The sequence below is a fragment of the Poromitra crassiceps genome (assembly GCF_964638095.1).
Source record: "Poromitra crassiceps genome assembly, chromosome: 9".
Taxonomy (NCBI): Eukaryota; Metazoa; Chordata; class Actinopteri; order Beryciformes; family Melamphaidae; genus Poromitra; species Poromitra crassiceps.
The window spans coordinates 51,869,508-51,892,274 of NC_139630.1; the positions used below are offsets into that span (position 1 = coordinate 51,869,508).

At 46.5% G+C, this 22,767-nt stretch overlaps 1 protein-coding gene across 1 annotated transcript in view; it reads left to right on the forward strand.

Annotated features, from left to right (window-relative positions):
* xkr6b (XK, Kell blood group complex subunit-related family, member 6b) overlaps positions 1 to 17,206 on the forward strand; it is a gene marked incomplete at both ends in the record, with an annotated part of 50,037 nt that extends 32,831 nt beyond the window's left edge. The window contains 2 exons of the mRNA XM_083643781.1: positions 13,284 to 13,480; positions 16,236 to 17,206. Of these exons, the coding sequence (XP_083499907.1) occupies positions 13,284 to 13,480; positions 16,236 to 17,206 (1,168 nt within the window). The remainder of the gene's footprint in view (positions 1 to 13,283; positions 13,481 to 16,235) is intronic.
* Positions 17,207 to 22,767: the final 5,561 nt, after the last annotated feature.

Sequence of the window (22,767 nt, forward strand, 5' to 3'; positions counted from 1 at the left end):
GGGAGAGAGACAGAGAGAGGGAGAGGGAGGGAGAGAGACAGAGAGAGGGAGAGAGAGAGACACAGAGAGAGGGAGGGAGAGAGACAGAGAGAGGGAGAGGAGAGAGACAGAGAGAGGGAGAGAGACAGACAGACAGACAGAGAGGAGGGAGAGAGACAGAGAGAGATAGGGAGAGAGAGACAGACAGACAGAGAGAGGGAGGGAGACAGACAGAGAGAGGATGGGAGAGAGACAGACAGACAGAGAGAGGGAGAGAGAGACAGAGAGAGAGAGGACAGACAGAGAGAGGGAGAGAGACAGACAGAGAGAGGGAGAGAGACAGACAGAGAGAGGGAGAGAGAGACGAGAGAGGAGGAGAGAGACAGACAGACAGAGAGAGGGAGAGAGAGACAGAGAGAGGAGACAGACGAGAGGAGAGGAGAGAGACAGACAGAGGGAGAGAGAGAGAGAGGAGAGATGGATGAGAGAGAGAGAGAGCAGAGAAGGGAGACTTCAGTTCAGACTGTACAGTCAAATTGTTTCTCTCCTTTCGGGAGACGGAGAGCCACAGAGTAACATATTGCAATTGCTGTGATAACGCTAATGTTAGCTGTGATGATGACGCTAATGTTAGCTGTGATCACGCTCATGTTGGCTGTGTTAACTGCAGTCTGTGTGTATTTTTAGGACTCAGCCCAGCGTCTCCTCTCAACTCTGCAGTCACAACTAATACTGCTTGTCAGTGTGAGAGAATTCAACCTTGTGGGGTTAAGTTTGCCACATCGCTGACTGACAGGCACATTGCTGTTGTGTGTTGATGCCGTGGCGTTTTGCGCTCAAAGCTCTGCCTCTCTCTCTCAAAGCCAAAGCGCATACAGCACATACATCTTGAGCACATATTCATCTCCCTGACAGAGGAGATTGGGAAGTGGAATATGTTTCATGCATGTGTGCCTCGGGTAGAAATTCCACTGTACATTTGAGATGAAGAGCCCGCGTGTAACCATCTGCGATGTATAATTTAAAAAGGAAGTGATTCAGAAATATCGCCACGTATGACATTCAACCCTTCAAAAAAAAAAAAATCGGAAAGATATCGCCACGTCCCCCAAGAGACTTTCGAGCGAACAGGATGGATAGCTGCTGAATATATAGGCCACAGCGCCGCGACATGTTTATGCATCAGCCTTACGCAGCTCATCGGTGGACAGAAGCTGCCCTTGGCACCGGTGGAGCTGTCGTTGCCAAGCTGGACCACTCTTCTTCTTGGCTAGCGAGCAAACATGCAGGGGTGCCATTTGTACACAGTTAGCCCTGGCCCATGGTTACCTTAACCCTGGTTACGGCCCTGCCCTGGCCTGATTCAAGTGTGCTATAGCTGTATAGTAGCCTGGCTCCAGTCAGACCTTCGAAGCCACGCCCACTCCGCAGTTGTGGATTTGGCTGTTCTCGGTCTGGCATCGTCATGTGATGTCAAAAGATTTTTCTCCGGTTGAAAATCCAATCACGGGCGCTGATTGGCTAACGCTGTTGTCAGTCAGTCTTGCGTGCGAGAGATCGCTGCCTGCTGGAGCTTTATCTGTCTGGGCGGGGAGTGACGTCACGGCGGCCGCGGTAAGTGAAGCCCTGCTCGGCCACCCGCCCAAGGCCTAGCGGAGCTGTTGATAGCTGGGGGATGTCGATAGATCGATTCATAGCTTGCTTGTTATGTCCAAGTCACGTTTTTCATCAATGGTCAAATTTGTTTTGACAATCCGTTGCTCATTGTTATAATTGTTTTACAACTGCCAAATTTAGTAGCCAAAGTAGAGGGAAGGCCGAAGCCCGCCCCCTCATAGAAATCCTCTGAAGTGACTGCAGTCTCAGACTAGAAGAGGAAATGAGTTTACGGGCTGACGATTCAGTCTGAATATCAGGCTAGCTGTATAGAGTAGTAGGCCTGACCCTCCTCACTGCTGACCAGGATATCATCTAGGGGTAGTTTGGTTGTCAGGTAAATTATGTTTTCTCCAAGAGAGAGCTGAGATCATGACATGTATGGTTCAACTTAGGGATGCACCGATTGCAAAATTCTGTGCCGATACCGATACCGATGTTTAAAATAACAATTTGGCCGTTAGCCAATACCGATATGATTTTCTACGCATTTTTTGACAGGGAAACAAATAAATCTTCATTATAAACAAATAACTGACCTGTTTTAAAGTCTTTTGAGCCCTTCATCGCACTCTCTTTGAATGAGCACAAATTCAATCATACTGTCATGTAATTATGAAACAAACAACTTATGTGACCCAACTGATCGGCCACTGCAATCGGTGAGCGGCATCTTTTTTTTGCCTATGGCTGATTGCAGTCAACAAGGCCAATATATCGGCCGATACCGATATACGGCCGATAAATCGGTGCATCCCCAACTCCAAAGTCGCCGTGTTACCGTACAGTTTGTATTTTAAATCTATATTTTAGTGCTTGATTCTTTGTCAGACCTGGTCGTGGCACATTAAGTGAGCAGCAGAGAGGTATCTGGTTAATCAATGACATCAATAACTCCATTACAGAGAAAGACAAAAAGCACCCACCACACTACAGCTGGATGAGATCGGAAATTAAAAAGAATGTTGTAAGCGGGCGTTTGGGGAACAGACATTCTGTTCCTACAGCATTCTTCTCCAAATACAGACCTTATTCGCTAACCCCGGACAGCGCCATATTGTTGACATACCGTCCTGCAGCTGACAACTATAGTAACGGCCTTATTGTTGTTTCTGTTCCGTTACAAAATAGCGATAGTGATGACAGCAATAAAAAAAAACAGAGTTGTTGTTTGTATGCTGCCGTTAATGCCTGTAATAATAAACAAAAGAAAAAACGAGGTGAACAGACTTTGCTGTGAGGAGCTGTCAGAAAGTTTCACCTGTCTCTCTCCCAACTATCCACACATCTCCTGTGTGCCGACGTATCCTCCGTCTCGCTCCCTTCACGTCTGTGGACGGTAGAGATAGAAACAAACCACGGGGACTTTATTGCTGTCATTACTACAGCCATGCCTAACGCAGGTCACCATCCGAACACAATTGGAACGATACAGGTAACGCTAACGGCGGCTAGCTTCCTATATAAACGCTGCTCTCACATAGGTTGTCACTTAAAGCTGCAGCGCTATGTCAACAATATGGCGGCGGTGGGCGTGCCCGTACGTGAGTGACGTCAATCGAATAAGGTCTATACTATATTGGCCCTAGGTTAGTGTCACTATGTTGTGCATGTGGTGTGTGACGCCTATGAGCTTTGAATCTCTGTGTAAAATACATAGATAACGTTACCTCTACTCAGAACAGCATTACTGTATGTACAGTATTGTCAATGAAATTGTTGAATAAAATCACTAATTTAATTTGCCCTGCACCTTTATTTGATAATGCTAGTTGTGGATATTGGATAGCGAAGCCTCATTGCTGTTGATAGCTGCTAATACCCAGCTAATGTGTTCAATAGGATTCCATATCTAAAAGGCAGGGGAAACAGCTCTTCACTTTAGCACTGATATGCTATCTGCATCTCCTTATCCTTATCAGCCTCCAGTCCATTATTGCCAAGTGACCCCAACTGATCTCAGCCGCATCTCTGGCTGCTGTCCATCTGAAGGCGGAGAGGCTTGATCACGTGACGCATGGACGCCTCCTCCCCCCCTCCCCCTCCCTCCCCCCATCTCCTCACCTCTCCTGACCCCTCTCTTCTCCCATCCATCTCTCTCGATGTCTCCTCCTCCCACCATTATCTTGGTATCGTCTCCTCCTCCCTCCTCTCCTCTTCTCCCATCTTAATGTGAGCTCAGTCACATGATCGCAGCTCAATGGGGTTGGGGTACCTGAGGACCGTTGCTAATGGTGACAAATGACTCTGGCTGTGCAGAGAGAGAGAGAGAGAGAGAGAGAGAGAGAGAGAGAGAGAGCTACTCTACATGCTGGGGGGGGGGTGCAGTGTTGTGCAGAGATATGAGAAGAGGGGGGGGGGGGGGACGCGTTTTGACGCCGCCACATGAAGAAAGCGATTCTGATAAACCAGCAAGTGAGCTGAATTCACTTGAAATTAAATCAATTATTTCTCACAGATTCCCATTGCAGCAGCACCAAACCGCTAAAAGCTATATATTATAGTGCTTAGGGATCATTCGCGTAGCTCCCCAATTCCAATGCTGTAGATTACAACTTATTATCGGTGGCCTTTGGGGGAGGGATGGGGGGGGGGGGTCCATCACTTTTTGGAGCCAGCCGCATAAAATGCTGCACATTTATGAAGTGTTCTAATTACAGTGATAATATTTAGTCAAGATGTCAGGGATAGTTGACTAGTACACACCGGAGGAACTGACAGGGCGGAGCAGAGTTGATGCAGCATCCCTCATCTCGCCTTGCCGCTCCGCGTCGCTCTCAGCATGCATCACGTCAACCTGGTCTCTGCTGGAATGGCCCAGAGGCAGCGCTCACCACACAGCGCTCTGTGTTTGCATGCCAGTGTCTGTCTGTCTGACTCACCTCACCTGTGGGGGCTCGGGGCTCTCTGCTCAGCCAGATTTTCATCCAGGGCTGTCTGTCGCCATGAGGAGGATAAAGAGATATTTGAATGAGTGTTAAGACAGCTGAAGGAGATTAGACGGTTGAGCTACAAAGAGTTTCTGGGGAAATCTTTGCTCTCGATACCGTGAGTTCAAATGTATCTAAAACACCCATATGCCCCATATCTATTTCTCTAGCATAAAAGCGTGTACATATAGAGGACACTTATAGAAGAATCTGAAATATGAAAAAATCCAAATTGCAGAGGGGCGTCCAAAATGGATTTCTAAACAATGTGTTTTAGTGCTGCGGCTAATTTATTGGGTCCATGAATCATGTACAGTACATTGACACACACACACACACACACACACACACACACACACACACACACACACACACACACACACACACACACACACACACACACAGTATCTCTATGTGGAGAATCTTGAGACAATGCTTTTTGTTGTTGTGACCAAACATGTCAACTCATGCCACGTCATCCATCAGTGATTATGACATCATCCTTAACATTGCTCAGTGTTTTCCAGTTGACCCTTGCCCCGCTGCCCGGCCTGCTAACCTCGTCTCTGTCAGGGATTGGATGCTTAGAGCGTAGCCCTCCTGGTCATACCAGGCCTTCAGTCAAAAGGCCTCAGGTATGTTTGGGACTGTTGAGCTGAACAAAGCAGAGAAACTCAGCAGCGAACTTGCTTGAGTGACATCACTGAGGACATCATCACTGATGACATCACTCACTGATGACATCACAATTCCTTGAGTGACATCACTGATGACATCATCACTGATATCACAATTGCTCGAGTGACATCACTGATGGCATCATCAGTGGGAAGCAGGGAAGGGATGCTGATGATGTCACAAATTGGCTCTGTGAGTGTGAAGGCCTAAAAACGTAAAATATCGCTGTAGTGCCGTGGGCGGATTTTTTTTTTCTCACTTTTTTCACCAGATTCAGTACGAAGAATTTGACTCATGCAGCGTAGCGGTCACATCAATAGTCAAAAGACAAAAATAAAGATAGAATCACACAAAAATCAAAGTGCAGTCCAATCGCAATTTGATTTTTCGTTAAGGTCTCTCAGACCTAGAGTACAAGAGACATTTGATATAAAAGAATAAAGGGCGGCAATGTGGCATTTGGGAGAGCCCCCCCCCCCCCCCCCCCCCCCCCACCGTGACAGCAGGCAGCAAGCATCCGCCCTGCTGAAGTGTCCTTGAGCAAGACTGAGTCCATAGCAGCTCCGGGGGCGGGGTGTGTGTGTGTGTGTGTGTGTGTGTGTGGGGGGGGGGGGGGGGGACCCTGCAGTTTGACCTCCCTGTGAAAAATTTTGTCCTCTCACTGCTGCCATCCCCCATTGATGTAATAGGCAGTTTGCGGGCGGCTCGGGGGAGGAGAGCTCTAATCTTTCCCTGTCATACTTTGTTAAGAGAGCCAACACTGAACGTGCGTGCGCACATACAATATGTATGTGTGTGCAGTGAAAAGCAATCCAGAATCCATGCTATATTAATTACAAGCTACAGTGAGAGGAGATCAATTAGTCACGGGCTGCAGGGCCTGTGTGTGAAAGCTCGCACTTGATTATAGAGGAGCATCAAAAGGAGAAAATGTCTGTTTTCTGTACGTCCCTAATTGACAAATCATTTCCTGTGATTGCTGCTGCAAACGCGGCTGATTTGGACTAAAGCAGAGAGGGCTTTAATCTCGCAGAGACTGAAGAAGCCCGCCTCAAAGTGGGTGAAGTGGTTGGAGCGCGGGTTTGGGCACGCAGAGGCCTGGGCAGAGTGAGAGGGGAAGGATATTGAATAATAAATAGATCTCATGTGGCACTTTTCATCATTTTTGCAATACGAAAAATGGAAGAGCAGAAAGATAAGAGAGCCGAGGATTTAGAGTTGGAAAAGCGCTGGACCCACAGCGAGCAGCGAGCCCCCATTCAATTAGATATGATCAGTTACACAGGAAGGCCGTAGAGGAGTGTAAGAAGGGCAAATCTAAGCCTGAGAGAGCGTCTGGCCAGAGCGCCCAGGTCCATTATGCATCAATTTAGCGTATAATAAAATATATTATCAAATGTGATTTGTGAATATTTACTTTTATGAGATTTTAGGTGAAATTCCATTCGTTGAGAGCAGAATTCTTAGCTGCTGTTCTAATCGAAATGTGGTAATAAGGAGGGAGAAGAGAAGATGGTAAGACTGAAGGAAAACGGCACAGGTGAAACAGATGAAGAGAGTTTGTGACTTCTGAGGCTATGAATAGGCAAGCAGTCTGCTAGTCCCCCCAACCCCACCTCCTCCCCACCACAAGCTCCTTCACCACTTCCTTTGAAAAACAAACAAACAAACAAACAAAACAAACCGCTGCTTCGCAAAAGAAAAAGGAGAAGCCCAAACAGAAATCATATTCCTTCTCAGCAGGCAGGTGGGATGGTATAGGGAGAGTTGTGAGTGCTGCTTCATGTGAGAGGAGAGAGAGAGAGACACGGATAGAGGGACACAGAGCTAAACCTCAAGTGTTAGGCCATGTGTGGCCCCTAAAGTCCTGTGAGTGAGTCAGGGTGTGACTCATCGCAGCTGGCATCACATCTCTCTACCTTACACACACACACACACACACACACACACACACACACGACGCGCCGCGCACACATGCACCTTTTCCAAAAAGCCTCAGGCCTTGCGTATGTTATGTGTCCCCCATGCTTAGTGTTCCGCCTTATTCCACCTGCTACTGGGAGTGTGGGAGGTCTGCTTCATGCTAGCCTCAGAGTCAGCCTGGCTGCTGCTGTGCTGCTATTTCTGATCCTATTATGAAGCAGGTTATGATCAGGTCCTGAATGCAGTCTGGGCACCCAAGCCCCTCCCACAAGCTTGCCTTAGAAAGCTTAGATGATATAGATGCTGTTCAACTTAGCTGTGTGTGTGTGTGCGTGTGTGTGTGTGTGTGTGTGTGTGTGTGTGTGCTGTGTGTGTGTGTGTGTGTGCCGTGTGTGTGTGTGTGTGTGTGTGTGTGTGTGTGTGTGTGTGTGTGTGTGTGTGTGTGTGTGTGTGTGTGTGTGTGTGTGTGCCATGTGTGCGTGTGTGTGTGTGTGTGTGTGTGTGTGTGTGTGTGTGTGTGTGTGTGCCATGTGTGTGTGTGTGTGTGTGTGTGTGTGTGTGTGTGTGTGTGCCGTGTGTGTGTGTGTGTGTGTGTGTGTGTGTGTGTTTGCCGGTCTTACCGACCACCCACTCAAGGGATTAGTGCAAGGGTGGCCGGATGACTCATCGGTCAGTGACTTTGGAGGGGATGGAGAAACAACATGGCCAGGCAGCCAGTCTCCCACACTGATTCTGTGTGTGTGTGTGTGTATGTGTCTCTGTGTGTGTGTGTGTGTGTGTGTGTGTGTGTGTGTGTGTGTGTGTCTGTTTGTCTGTGTGTGTGTGCGTGTGCGTGTGTGTGTGTGTGTGTGTGTGTGTGTGTGTGTGTGTGTGTGTGTGCGTGTATGTGTGTGTGTGTGTGTGTGTGTGTGTGTGCGTGTGTGTGTGTGTGTGTGTTGGGGGGGGGGGGATGGGGGGGGGGGGGTTGGGGGTTAAATGGTCTCCAGCAATGGCAGACGGCCGGGCTTGGAACACGGTACAGCGTCGGGCTGTTGGGCCATGCGTGCGCTGCTTAACGAGCCGTGAGCGATCGCTATGATCTTGCCACAAATAATGCATGAGGAGCCATGTAGAGGAGCTATGGGTGCTAAAAGGACAGGGGAGAGGAGAGCATCACAGGCTGGACCACAGACTGAGTGATGAGAGAGACAGAGAAAGAGAGAGAGAGAGAGAGAGAGAGGGAGAGAGAGAGAGAGAGAGAGCGAGAGAGAGAGAGAGAGAGAGAGAGAGAGAGATCCATCCATGGTAGCTATCTGACATGTGTCTGGAATAGAAGGGAAATCCCCTCTTACCTACAGTATAACGCTGACGATGCGTGTGTGTGTGTGTGTGTGTGTGTGTACTGTATTGTGTGTGTGTGTGTGTGTGTGTGTGTGTGTGTGTGTGTGTGTGTGTGTGTGTGTGTGTGTGTGTGTGTGTGTGTGTGTGTGTGTGTACTGTATTGTGTGCGCGTGTATATTTTGAGGGAGTGGTTTGTGTGACTACATCTGAAGCGGCTCAGTGGGAGTGTTAACAGTGTGCATCACCAGAGATTCTTGTGAAGGCATCATGGGCTATAATGATGTGTGTGTGTTGGCCAAGTGATGGAGTGAGTTCACATTTTCCTGACAGCCGTGAAACCCAAAGTGTTTAACTGTACACGTTTTTTTTTTTTTTTGCTGAAAGCAAGGGAATATGAAGTAGCAAACAGTAGCAGACAGGAGAGGGGCGGGTGTGAATAACTCTCATTCATGTATGCCTGAATGCCAAGACTGAAGTGTCAGTGATTACATAATACCAGCTCAAAACGTATGATAATGTGTATTATTTATCAACACACACACACAAAAATACTTGCCATTGCACACTTAGCAAGTGTTGCTGAAATATCAAACCAGATATCCATACCATGTTACTGTATCCCATCCACGACAATAACATTTGATATGTCTCTAAGCAAGACGGCTACTGAGGACTGAAGAATACTGTTTGTGACAGATGTCCTGTACTGGGGACCAGTGAGACATAACAGCCAGACTAATGGACATAGGGGGACAGAGATGGAGACGGAGGGTCTGTGTAGGTCTCTGTGGCATGCCATTAGTGAGGGAGGGGGTTGACTTGTTCCATGTGACATTTACCAGTCGAACTGGAAATGTCACAGAATGCCACACTTTACCTCTGGATAGAATGCTGCCTCTTACAGCCCAGAGCTATTGATCCCACAAAGCTTTTGTCCATTTTCCCCTTTTCTTGTCCCCCTGCCCAGTGTCCCCCTGCCCAGTGTCCCCCTGCCCAGTGTGCCCCCTGCCCAGTGTCCCCCCTGCCCAGTGTCCCCCCTGCCCAGTGTCCCCCCCTGCCCAGTGTCCCCCTGCCCAGTGTCCCCCCTGCCCAGTGCCCCCCCTGCCCAGTGTCCCCCTGCCCAGTGTGCCCCCTGCCCAGTGCCCCCCTGCCCAGTGTGCCCCCTGCCCAGTGTGCCCCCTGCCCAGTGCCCCCCTGCCCAGTGTGCCCCCTGCCCAGTGTGCCCCCCCTGCCCAGTGTGCCCCCTGCCCAGTGTGCCCCCTGCCCAGTGCCCCCCTGCCCAGTGCCCCCCTGCCCAGTGTGCCCCCTGCCCAGTGCCCCCCCTGCCCAGTGTGCCCCCTGCCCAGTGCCCCCCCTGCCCAGTGTGCCCCCTGCCCAGTGCCCCCCCTGCCCAGTGTCCCCCCTGTTTAGTGTCCCCCCCCTGCCCAGTATCCCGAGAAAGACTGCCGTCCCCTTCTGCCTAATGTTCCTCGAGGTGCCAGACCTTTACCCACACACTTGTGTTTAGATCCCTCCTGGCCTGCTCAGTGAGAAGAGTATGGCTAACAATGCTAGGGCTAGGGCTTCACTTCCTTTCTGTGGCTACTTCTAAATGTGTCCTCTGGGATACCATTAAGCATAACATAATGCCTATTTCCCAAATATAAGTGCACCTTCCATGACTTAATATGTGAATCTGTGTGACATTATTTTGCTGCACATTGACAGTACGTCAGCCATCGACTAGATGTTCACATCAGCATTCCTTGCATGTCTCCTGCCGTGCACTAAAAGACAACTTCTAACGTTTGCTTAATTTGCATAGCGAGTGTCTGCGAATGCATGCTGTCACTTTCCAGCTCCACTTGATGTGTGCTGTTGAGGGTTCTGGCCCACAGTCAGTGTGAAACATCATCTCATCTCATCTCATTACTCCTTCACTCCTTTTGGGAAATTCTGGAAAGTCTTTTCGGGTTAGCTAATTGACTGACTGACTGACTGACTGACTGACTGACTGACTGACTGACTGACTGACTGACTGACTGGACCACACAGAGAGTTGCCAGCTTTGTCAGAACAAAGAGGGAGGGAGGGAGGGAGGGAGGGAGGGAGGGAGGGGTGGCATATGTTCCCCTTTTGGTAGCAGACAGATCCACTATAGCCTATATGGGTGCCGCGTCTATGTGCCGACAGGCCGCAGTGCCGACAGGTCGCAATGCCGATAGCCCACAAGCAGAACCAGCTGAGCGAGGCGGCGTGCAGCGTGTCGGTGGAGCTAACCTCTCCCAGCCCCCACGCCAAACCTAACCTCCCCCCATGCCTAAACCTAACCTCCCCCAGACCCTAACCCAAAACCTAACCTCTCCCAGCCCCCACGCCAAACCTAACCTCCCCCAGACCCTAACCCAAAACCTAACCTCTCCCACCCCCACGCCTAAGGTCGGCATTGCGGGTGGTCGGCATAGCGGGTGGACCCCCCTATATGTAGCTTCCTATTTTGTGCTTAGAAGTGGCTATCCAAAATAGACAATAAACATGGCTGACCCCCCAGACGCCCCCCCCCCCAGTTTCCATTCCACAGAATGCAAATAGATCATCTGATCATCAAGTTTTGTATCAATTTGAATCATCATGTTTTGTATCAATTTAAATTCCGTGTTGTTCCATGTTTTGCCACATTTAACTGGGTTAAAGTCTAAAGAGTTGTTAATAATTGTAAGGGAATACAAACTGGTTTAGTCCTTACTAAATCTTTGCCAAAACAGTAACCAAAAGCAGGGGGACCCCACTTGACCTTGATCCTTACACTGCACTGCACGCGAGACAACAATCCCTCTTCCCATTCCAAACACCTCAATGTATCTAAGACCACATACAGTATACTGTAAGCACTGTGTCTGGTTTTGCTGGTTATCCTGCAAAGAATGTCACGCTTTTAAGGCCTGAATTTAGATCCATGGCCTCTCAATTTGTTTTGGGGAGTGCTACTGTCTAGGCTATTTCTGTCCTCGCTGCGCTATTGTCCTCGCTTGACTGCCTTCACATCAAGTGGAAGATTTATCTGGCCACTCCGTCAGCTCCGACAGATAGACCCTGCAGCGACCACCCAATATGCAACGCCTGAACTCACTGTTAAGGGAGCGATAAAGCCACTAACTGTCACCATGGTTTCAATGATTGTTTTCTCTACAGCCAGATTTGGGTTAACAATGTGTTGGAGAAGCTACGGTGCTTGGTAGGAGAGGATGAAAGCCCCACCACCATGGTTCCACCAAACTATTGCACTCGCTCGTTCTGCTCACTGGTTTTTCTTTCCTTATTCAGATTCATATTTTCACTGGGAATTTTCACTGTGCACTCTACACACGTGTGTAGAGTGACGCTCCAGTCCGGTGCTTCGTCAGAATTGCGTGTCTTTTCCGCCTTTTACACACGGTAATTGGCAGCTTGAATTGCGGCATTGCATTTCGCAACAAACCCAAACCTAAAGATTCGGATCTTAATTGGCCATATCACAGCCCTGAGCTGCATATTACGTTTGGCTCAGCAGCACAGAATCAGCCTCAGTGTCTTGTCCTTTTCAAACACAGTGGTAGGCCTTTGATTGCAACCGGAGCTTGATTCAATTAGCTGCCTGCCACTAGCTACACTGCCTAGCCTCTCTGTGGCTTCACCACAGTGATTTCCTCATCAAAACCCATCATGACCGTAGCCATTCCAGCAGCTGATAATATGGTCATATGGCGCACTATTGCCTTGCTGTATGCACTCTACTACTGTATATAACAATTTCAACAATCACAACCTCAGTGTCATATAAGGTTGTAAAATCTTTTAATCACATTCCAAAGATGTTAAAGTCAACTTTCATAATACTCTATTCATCATTAGACAAATTATTCAATGCATATGATACATTCCCTTCAACTCATTCAGAACACAATTTGTTTGTCATGTTTATTTCGAATATGTATGTAAACAAAACGGAGACAATATACGGGGCCTTCAAAATTACACACGTTAACAAGTCGATTGAAATAGTATTATGAAATAAAGATGAAGGGGTAACAAATGTAGACATATTCGAAAAGGAGTGAGAAGAAGTATAACTTATTAACTCCCACCCCTTTTCCACAATACTAAATTATTATATTTATACTTGTATAACAACACATACTATAGAAATATCCACATATATATATATAGCCTACATATATATATATATATATATATATATATATATATATATATATATATATATATATATATATATATATATATATATATATATATGTATATGTACATACATACACACATACACATACATACATAAAACACTAGTCATATAGTAATACATAACAATTATGTATATATATGACAATAATTGTTGTCATATATACACTATCCCATACATAGTATTCAATAATGTAACTATATAGTTATCCAAAAAAAAAAATGTAGTTATTCATACATACAAACACACAGTCAGACAGACATACATACGTACATACTTACATACATAAAACATGTACAATGATCAACTCAATAATGATGAAACAATGATAAACTCCTCAGGAATGCAGAAGTATGCATTTTTACTGTACATTAAAGGCTGTAGCTAAGTATGCCCCCTAGTGTCCAAATGTAATCATGTGCTTTGCTAGCCACAGACATGTCTGCATAGACGCATGATGTCTCAAAGTGCTCTCATGCCTTCTTTATCAGAGATCTATTACAGAAAAGGGCACGTAATATAAGACAACAGAAGGTCATTTATGCTATGCTATGTCTAACTATCCATCCTTTCTCTCTTTTCAGGTACATACGCACCATGTACCTTGGCATACAAAGTCACCGGCAGAAGGAGAACCAGCGGCGTTTTTACTGGGCTATGATGTATGAATATGCCGATGTCAACATGCTGCGGCTGCTAGAGACCTTCTTAGAAAGTGCCCCTCAGCTGGTGCTGCAGCTCTGCATCATGATCCAGAGCAACAGGGCTGAGCGGCTGCAGTGTAAGGAGTTCCCTCAGGCTCTATACTGGGACCACTTCAGTCTGTTTTGTTTTTTTTGCTTTTAATGTATTTAAGGTCAACCCACATCTCTGTATTTTTTATTTTTTAACATACATTTGTCTTTGTTGGTGTTGTCAACTTTGGATGTCAAGATGCTTCCGTATATTATACCTACCAAATTAATCAATTTTCACATGACACTTTTTTTTGTATCTGTATGTGCAATATTGTCAACCAATATCTTAAAATCTCCAACATTCATCACCCCTCGTATTGAAACCTACTTTACAATTCCAATTTCCCCATGCAATATGTTTCCCTGGGGAAGGAAATTCCATGATCACAAGTGATACCCTTCGCTATCTGGGTGTCTATAGAAATACCACCAATACATTTGCTGAGGGGCACTATGCTGCTGCTCTATAGATAATGCTCCGTCATTTTTCATTCTGCAGGTTACTGCATTGACATATCTGCTGTCTCTCCTACCATACATTTCATAAGAAAACCAAATTGGTGTACCAATTGGAGACTGCTGTGTCTGAATAACCCACTTGAGTATGATCATGACAACGCTCTTCAAGAATGTGATAATTTGCTTTGACTGAGATACATGTGATTACTGTGGACTGCCAGCCAAGTCAAGATCACACTATAATTCAGGGGTGAGAGAGGCTATTGATGCATATCAATGATGTTTCACTAATAGTTATTTGATACACACCCACACATTTTAATTTGGCAAATCAATTAGTCATCCTTCAGGTAAAGTAGAAAGTAGCTGTGTTCATGCTAGTTTCAAGCTCGCCACCTGTTTTACTTGTGAATATAAATTAATAACAACTTATGGTATCAAGCCCAAGTACAGCAATTGTACATTCCCAAATTTCCAATAATATCCAGGCTGATGGCATTCGCCTGGCGGAGATAATGAGAAAGTGGGTGAAGTTCATGGTACACACTTACATATGCCAGGGGCAACGAAGCAGAAAATATTTGGAAGTCCTTCAACTTTGGGGAGGAAGAAGACGAAAATGACTATATTACACAGTGTTACAGTAAGTAAGTTAAATTAATACTTTGTACCAAAGAAAAACATCATCTGTGTATTTCTACCAGTGCATAACAAAGGCAGAAAAGATACAGAAGATTCTTATATTAGAATGTACTCGTGCAATGAGTTGAGTGAGAAATGTGACTTTGGAGAAAGAAAAAATGAATACACCAGGGACAGGCTGGGAGGGGGAATCTGAGAGACGGAGCTCTCGAGGATAGGATACCGCAGCTGATGACTGGCCTAGGCTTACCCTGGAGACGGCTGTGCAGGTGGTGCGGCAAGCAGAGGACCTTGCTCAGCAGATAAGCCCTTCAGGAGGACCAAGCAGCATGTAAGAGGTGTCCCACTGGCAATGAGCGACAACGAGCAAGAGATGACCAATGACCGATGTGGCGAAAGGAAGTGTGAGGACTCTGTGAGCAACGAGTGTGGAAGATGAGGCGAAAGTAAGCACAGGGATCCAGCCAAATGCTCAGTCAGAATGCAGAAGATGCAGGAAAAGAGGTCACTCGGAGAACATGTGTAAGTAACGGTGGTCAGCGGGTAGTGCTGTGACAATAGACCTTCTCACGGGGGCCATTTTGTGTCGAAAAAGCAGGGTAAACACAGGTGCAAGCAAAGCATTAATGAGGGTTTCCAACTTCTATGATTGTAAGTTGGAAACCCTCGCTCATTTGTGTTTTGCTTGCACCTGTGTTTATTCTGCCTTTTCGACACAAAATGACCCCCGTGAAAAGGGTCTATCATTCTACATATAGGACATACGTCAAGTGCAGAATCAGTCGTAACTGTCACAAACCTAAAGACCGTCTAAGTACTCCAACCAAACCAAAGATGGCTTTGTCAGATCAAAGCTAGCGTTAGATAGTAGCCTGCGGACCATGTTGATCAAGTGTGTGTTCAGGCAGTCGGAGCTGCAGTACCTGCCCGGGCCACATTGTTGACGCACGAAGAATGAGCAGCGACCCAGTCAAGGTACAGGCTATCAGCGGCCGACAGGAGGCTACTAATGTGCACAAGCGCCAACGAGCCCTTGGGATGATAAGCTACATGGGCAAGTACACAGCAGAACTGTCATCAGTGGGTCTGTATGACCTGCTGAGAGGAAAGACATGATGTGTGGGCATGGGACCAGCCACAGCAACAGCCATTACAAACGCTGGAAGGAGCACTGGCCACATCATCTGTCCTGGTACACTATGACCCTGAGAGAGAGAGAGAGAGAGAGAGCTGTGTCACTGGATGCCAGCAGCTATGGAAACAGAGGTGTCCTTACTACTACAACCACATAGAAAGAGCTAGAAACCCCTCACATACTGTGCCAGGAGATGAACGGAGACAGAAACCACGTACAATATAAATCCCTGCTTTGCGGGAGTCGGGGCATGACAGACAGGGTATCTGGTGGACATAGATGGATTCAGGCTAATCACAGACTACAAGCCTCTAGTCCCATTAATTAACAGTAAGGAGGACAGTGCCGATAAGATGTCAAAGACTCTTACTGAGACTGATGCAAAAGCAGAATTAGGCAAAACCTTGGTCATAGTTATGATTACATGCGTTATTTTTTAAGTTAAATTAGATCTTTTCTTCCACCGTCTATCAATATTATTTTTGCTCTCCATAAACTCTTTAACGTGCTATACTTAAACTCTTTCTCTCTTCTCTTCTCTTCTACTCTCTCTCTATCTGTAGGTGTCTCTGCCATGTCCTCCCTCCTGTCCCTGGCCTGGGTGCTAGCCTCTTACCATAAACTCCTGCGTGACTCACGTGACGACGAGAAGAGCATGAGTTACCGAGGCGCTCTGGTGCATCTCTTTTGGCGCCTCTTTACCATCTCCTCGCGGGTGCTCTCCTTTGCCCTATTTGCCTCCGTTTTCCACATCTACTTTGGCATTTTTGTGGTGCTCCACTGGTGCGCCATGGCTTTCTGGGTCATCCATGGCGGCACCGACTTCTGCATGTCCAAGTGGGAGGAGGTGCTGTTCAACATGGTGGTCGGCGTGGTCTACGTCTTCTGCTGGTTCAACGTGCGCGCGGGTCGGACGCGGTACCGAATGGTGGCCTATTACACGGTGGTACTGCTAGAGAACGCCATCCTCAGCACCCTTTGGTATGCCTATCGCGACCCGGCCACCACTGACGCCTATGCCTCCTCTGCCCTCTGCGGCGTCTTCCTGTGCTTTGCCTCAGGTGTGGCCTGTATGGTTCTTTATTACGGGGTGCTGCACCCCATGGGCCCCCGGCTGAGAGTGCTGGCCAGCTCCTGCTGTGCTGAGCTGCTGTGGGGCCTTCCGCTACCCCCCGAGGCCGAGCCCATGGCCCCCACACCGGGCCCTCGTGGCTCCCAGGCCACGCCCACGCGGGGCCTGGCGGGGGAATACGTGGAGTCAGACGAAACACCCACGGACACCTGCCTTCCCGTTTTCCAGGTGAGGTCCACAGAGCCCGTGGACGTGGCCGGCAGGCCCGTCCGGCCTGAGGGGCCCCTCATCAAGATAGACATGCCCAGAAAGCGCTACCCAGCCTGGGATGCACACTTTGTGGATCGGCGCCTGCGTAGGACCATAAATGTGCTGCAGTACATTAGCCCTAACGCGGTGGGCATCAGGTATAGGGACGGTCCGCTTCTTTATGAACTCCTGCAGTACGAGTCGTCCCTCTGAAGGCATTCTCTCCCACAGGTTTCTCAACCCACTCTTACACACACAAAGATACACACCTTTTCTCTCCCTGTCATTCCTCTCTTCTTACTTTCTGGATATCTCTTTCCACCTGACACTCCGTTCTCTCCCTCCGTCACGACCATTCAATTTTCCTGCAGGAGACGTGTGTTTTGTCAACCGAAAACCTGTCAAGACAAGTCTATAAACACACGGTCAGGCTTTATTTTTGGGGAAAAACAGTACAGAGAAAAATTATGAACATATATGTGACATATACAAAAGTCTAATAAACTCCTCTATGAAGAGAGGAGGGTTCTGTGTGAGTGTGTAGATAAGGTATGGATGTTTCATTATGAAATGTGTTTAATGCATTATATACTGTCTTGGTGATTCAACCTGTGAATACTTGTGAAGGGCATACTCTATGTCCCTGTGACATGGGACTGGCGCAAAGCCTGACGGGAATGATGGAGGGGGGTCCCAGAGGTGGCAGGTCTTTGCACATCCCAACATTTACTGCCATTCCTTATGTAAATCACTGAAATGTATGATACTGTTTACCAAGTCCTTAGGCCACGACTGACAAAGCACTGAAATTACTACATGAGGATAATGACAAAAATGAACGTAATCAGAGATGATTAGAAATGGCTCTTACATCACGTGGCTCAAGTGTATTCTAGCTGTACTATTTCTGTTGAGAATCCTAAATCGTAATCGTATCATGTCTGGATGAAAAAGAAGCACACTGACCTTCAATCAGTTCCACCCTATATTCGATTTTTACAATGCAGACTGCCCTCTGCTGGTGGTAAGCTCTAATCGCATGCCTTATTTGGTCATTTCGACTACCCTTAGATGTGACAGCACAAAATATTGGGAACAGAGAAGTAACCTCTTGAGGTGACAAAACACTATTCTATCTGTCTTTCCATCCCAAATAAACAAGCAAATGGAAAGTAGAATAGAGTGGAAAAGAGCACAAAGCTTTATAAGTTACCACTTTGAGGGGGTTTGGGGGTGGGGGGGTGAATTATCAAATAAGAAATCATAGCAAAACATTCCAAATAGCTTTTTTAAAGATTGTATGAGTTTAGTTAGGAGGAGGAGGAGAGTACATTGCGTGTTGAAGCGAACACACTTGCACAATTGTTTTGTCGAGTGCAAAGACGGCCTTTAAGAAGTCCTCCACCATTCCCTTCTGAATCCTAGAAAGTTCCCTATCTCACCCGCCCTGTTCCTCTTTCTTTTGGATGAAGGTTTTAGGTTGATTATACTATATGCTTATTGGGTGCAAAGACTTGTCATAACTTCTTGTTGGGGGGGGGGGGGGGGGACATGACAAATCTGAGAAGATATTAATATGCTATTATACTTCAGTGCATATTCGTGTCCCACATTTATACTCATTGACATAACTATATTTTGCCAGAACGTACTTTTTTTTACATCACAAAACATATTGCAGTGTTAAAGGTATACTTCTCCAAATCAGTGTACCCTCAAAGAGGCTCTTACATAATAGGTGCACAGGGCGACTGTTCTGGCACATATGCTTGTGCAGTGTAAACAAAGCCAAATCACATGTCCAATAACACACGTGCTCGTGCAGTTTAAACAAAGCCAAATGTCTAATAACAGGACTGTCTGCCCTATTTCTTTGCCCCCTTCGGGCCAGTAGATAAAGGCAATGCAAACGGCTCACCATCTGTAGGCCTGCCGTGCAGCAATTACACAGTACAGTATATCTCCCAACTGAATCTGCGGGGCGCTATGCCCACAGATGCCCATGAGGTTGACCACTGTATTCACCCATAGGTGCGGGGGATGCCTTCAATGTCAAAGGAGCTTGACTAAAAATTCCAGAGAGGGCTACTGAATAAGTCATGAGAAAAATGAATGCATTTCATACTTCGATTTTATCTCTTTCCTCGATGATTCATCTGAATATATACAGTAATGTGTGTTTTTTACATTGTAGTGTTTGGCATGACTTTAGTGTGAGGCATTAATACAAAATGCACCCAACAAGGGATGCCCAACAGCCCACCACAACATGGAGGTTCCTTTTCCTGGCTCCCTGGCTCTCCGCTTAGCTGCGGCGCCATGTGCCTGCTAACATCGTACTGTAAAAAAGCAGACGCCACGTGGGGCCAGGCTAAAGGGGTGAGGGGGTCTTTGCCAGGGTTGGAAACGAACATGAGGACAGATTCTGCGAAAGGGCACGAGTGGAGTTATGCGTGTTTCTCTTTGTGCGCTTGTGTGAGGAAGACGTGCGTTTACATGTCAGCATGTACTGTACGGCCTACCGTATATTGGTTGGGGATCTAAGTATGTTTGCATGTCGGTGTGTGTGTGTGTGTGTGTGTGTGTGTGTGTTTTACTTTGGTCTGTGCTTGTCTGTGTGCCTCCTCTGCCCTCTCTCACAGCTATCTGTTCTCTCGCCGATTGTTCCGCTCCAGCCCTGGTTGCTGCTCCGCCCTCTCACCCGTCTCTCGCCCGTGGCGGGCTTTGGGACATCCCCGTGAAACACGCACTCTCTGGTAACTGAACAAACGGCGGGGGTTGAGGCTGAACAAGTGGAGAGCCTGATATGAGAACATGCAATGAGGTACACTGCCATAGCTAAGAGCTTCAACATCCAGGGTCCCGCGAAGCGATGTTCAGCCCTGAGTCATTGAGAACTGTTGGGTCAGCTTGAGTGGAGCATAACATCCAAACACACCATCTGTACAGAGATACATGCGTATGCAAAACAACCAACTTGTTCCTTGTTTACCATAGCACTCAGAGTAGTTCCTCTCTGTCGTAGTGAATGAACAGCCATGTTCGTAGTTAGTCAACGAATGAATGAACAATTAATTAATAGTATTGTCAAACTAAACAAAAAAAGTTAAGCTAAAGTAAACAGCCAATACAGGGGTTCCTCAGGACCAACAAATAAGACCACTGAACCAGCTGACTCAGGGGTGTCTCAATGCAGTTCACATCCCCAGGCATGTCCTCAAGGGTCTCCATTTAGTCCTCACCACATTGCATCCTGGACCACTCCAGTCGGCTGGGATAGCACCACTAAATGATAGTTTGCACATGTTCTTTCCCTGTGAGAGATGACTCATTCTTACATGTCATTATTTGGGGGGGGGGGAGGGGGGGCAGGTTTTTTGTGGTAGTTGGCTGCCTGGCATTGGGTGCATCCTTTCTGAATACCACTGATCTTTCTCAGACATGGACACGTGTCAAAATCAGGTGCAGATACACTGTGATTCATTCTTTTTTTGTGTGCCACTACGGTATTACTGTATATAGCGTGTATTATATAGCGTGTATTTATATTGGCGTCACAAGCAAGATCATGTTCTACTACTCTATTGCATTTCATCGAGTGGTGCTTAATGTCACATAGCATAGAGCATTCCTGCGTTGCATAACTCTCATTTTAATTCCGCCGATTTCAACTGAACTAAGTCTACAAAACGTCTAGGTGTAAGTCTGGGTCTTGACCACGTCACTTGATTTGTCCACCAATTTTATGGCATATATTTTACACATTTCTACAGTACAGTCATCATTTTTGCCATATATCCAATAACAGAAGCCAGATAAGGAGAGGACCCCCCCCCCCATAAGTACTCCTGTTTTCTCAAGATAAGATTTTCAAGCTAAGCTACACAAGAGAGTGAGTGGCAGCTGTTTCCTATACTGTACAGTATAGTATTCAGCCTGCCAGACGTTATGCCATACACAAGGTCACAAGCAAATCCTCTACAGAGAATTCCTTCCGTCACGTTACCTGCCCAGCTCCACATCCCTCAATAGCCACAACACACAGCAAGAGCGTTTGAACAGCGAGCGTTTCCTTCGCACTCCTTGTTGTGCCTTGTTCCTTTGGGTGCTTCCATCCAGCCACGGCAGCCAGGTCCACAAACAACCATGTCCATGTCTTTCTTTGCTTGTTTCATGCGCCAGCACACTAACCAAGATGACCGCACCAAACGACGTTATCCCTTGTCTGTTCTCCCCAACCCAGATCAAGCCAAGTTCTAGATTCTATCACAAATTCAGCGTAGACCTCGATCAAAGATGCTACTTAGTCTCAAAGGTTTCATCCAAGTTTTCCAAACCATCGAAAGGACCGCACTGTTTTGAGTTACAACGTTGGAGCTAATTGCAGAATGTGAGAGGACCAAGTGATGGGTATTGTCGTGTGAAACCCATACTGGTTCCTCAAGAAGAGAAGGAAGTAAGGCAATACTGAGCGTCTTCTGTAGGCTTCCACATCCTTCTTATGTTTGAAGCAAGCTAAAACCAAGGGGTTTGGATTGTTTGATTGATAGTCATGATAGATGACAGCCACGACGATACTGAACAATTTGGTCTATGATTGTTATGTACTTTTGTCTATGCCTTTACATCTTCTGTCTTGCAAAGATGAATGATTTGTAGTGCCAAGACGTAAAACTTTCTGTGTCGTTTGTCATGTGAACAATACATCTTCTAGCCAAATGAATAATGCCTGCAGTTGGGGAGGGGGAGGGGGGTGGGAGAAAAAAGAAAAGAAAAAAAACATGGAAGAAGTCGATGATGACAAAATGCGCAAAAATATCAGTTATGTTGCATCTTCTTACAATGGAATGATATATTTGAAACAGGCCCAATCACTGATTCACTCTTGAATTACCTCATTTCCTGGTTTTCACGCCACCTCCCAGCATGCCTTTAGAACTCATGTGAGGTGACCCTCGACATTTAGCATGTAAGTGCTCTCTACTGCACAATGGCCCCTCAGATTTCTGCGTTAATGTGAAGCAGCAGGCCATTGTGGTGTTTGACTTGGTTAAAGTCTGAAACTTTGTGTCATGACCATTTGGAGCAGTATGCTCAGATGATACAACGGTGCATTTTCTCCCTCCTTTTACTTTTTTGTTTATAACCTGGTGCTGAATAAATACATCTACAAGGTGCTATCATTATCTGTGGACTGCACAGCTCCACCTTGTGGCTTTCTAAGAGCATGGCCTTCCGGTTGACTGAGAGATCCCTGCTTCCAAAAACTTGCAGACTCACAATGCTCGGGAACTAGCACCTCAACACAGTTTACAGCAGAACTCAACTCTCAATGGTGCCACCTTGATTTTCCAATCCGCACAATAACAACAGTTATTCTACGTTCATGTAATATTTATCATGATGGTTTCAGCATAGATTTTTAGTTTTTCTATGATTCAATCTGCACTAGGATTTTTTATTATTATTTTATTTTTTTTCTGAGAGAATGAAACTGGCAAATGACAAAAATGCATCATTTTGGCACATGCCAAGGAGCACAAACGTACTTCTGATAATGGAACTTGGGTAAAAAGTATAGAACGTGATTGCTGTGTTGTAAATTCCTGTCATCTCTATGTCCTTAACCTGTGTCTATCTATTTTTGTTGTTACTGTAGAATGGGCTGTAATATTTTGTTTAAAAAATGGATTTGATATTCCAATGAAGCGACTATGGTTGTCATATTAATTGCTGCTGATTTTTGAAATTGTTATCAAAGGTGTTGGGAAATC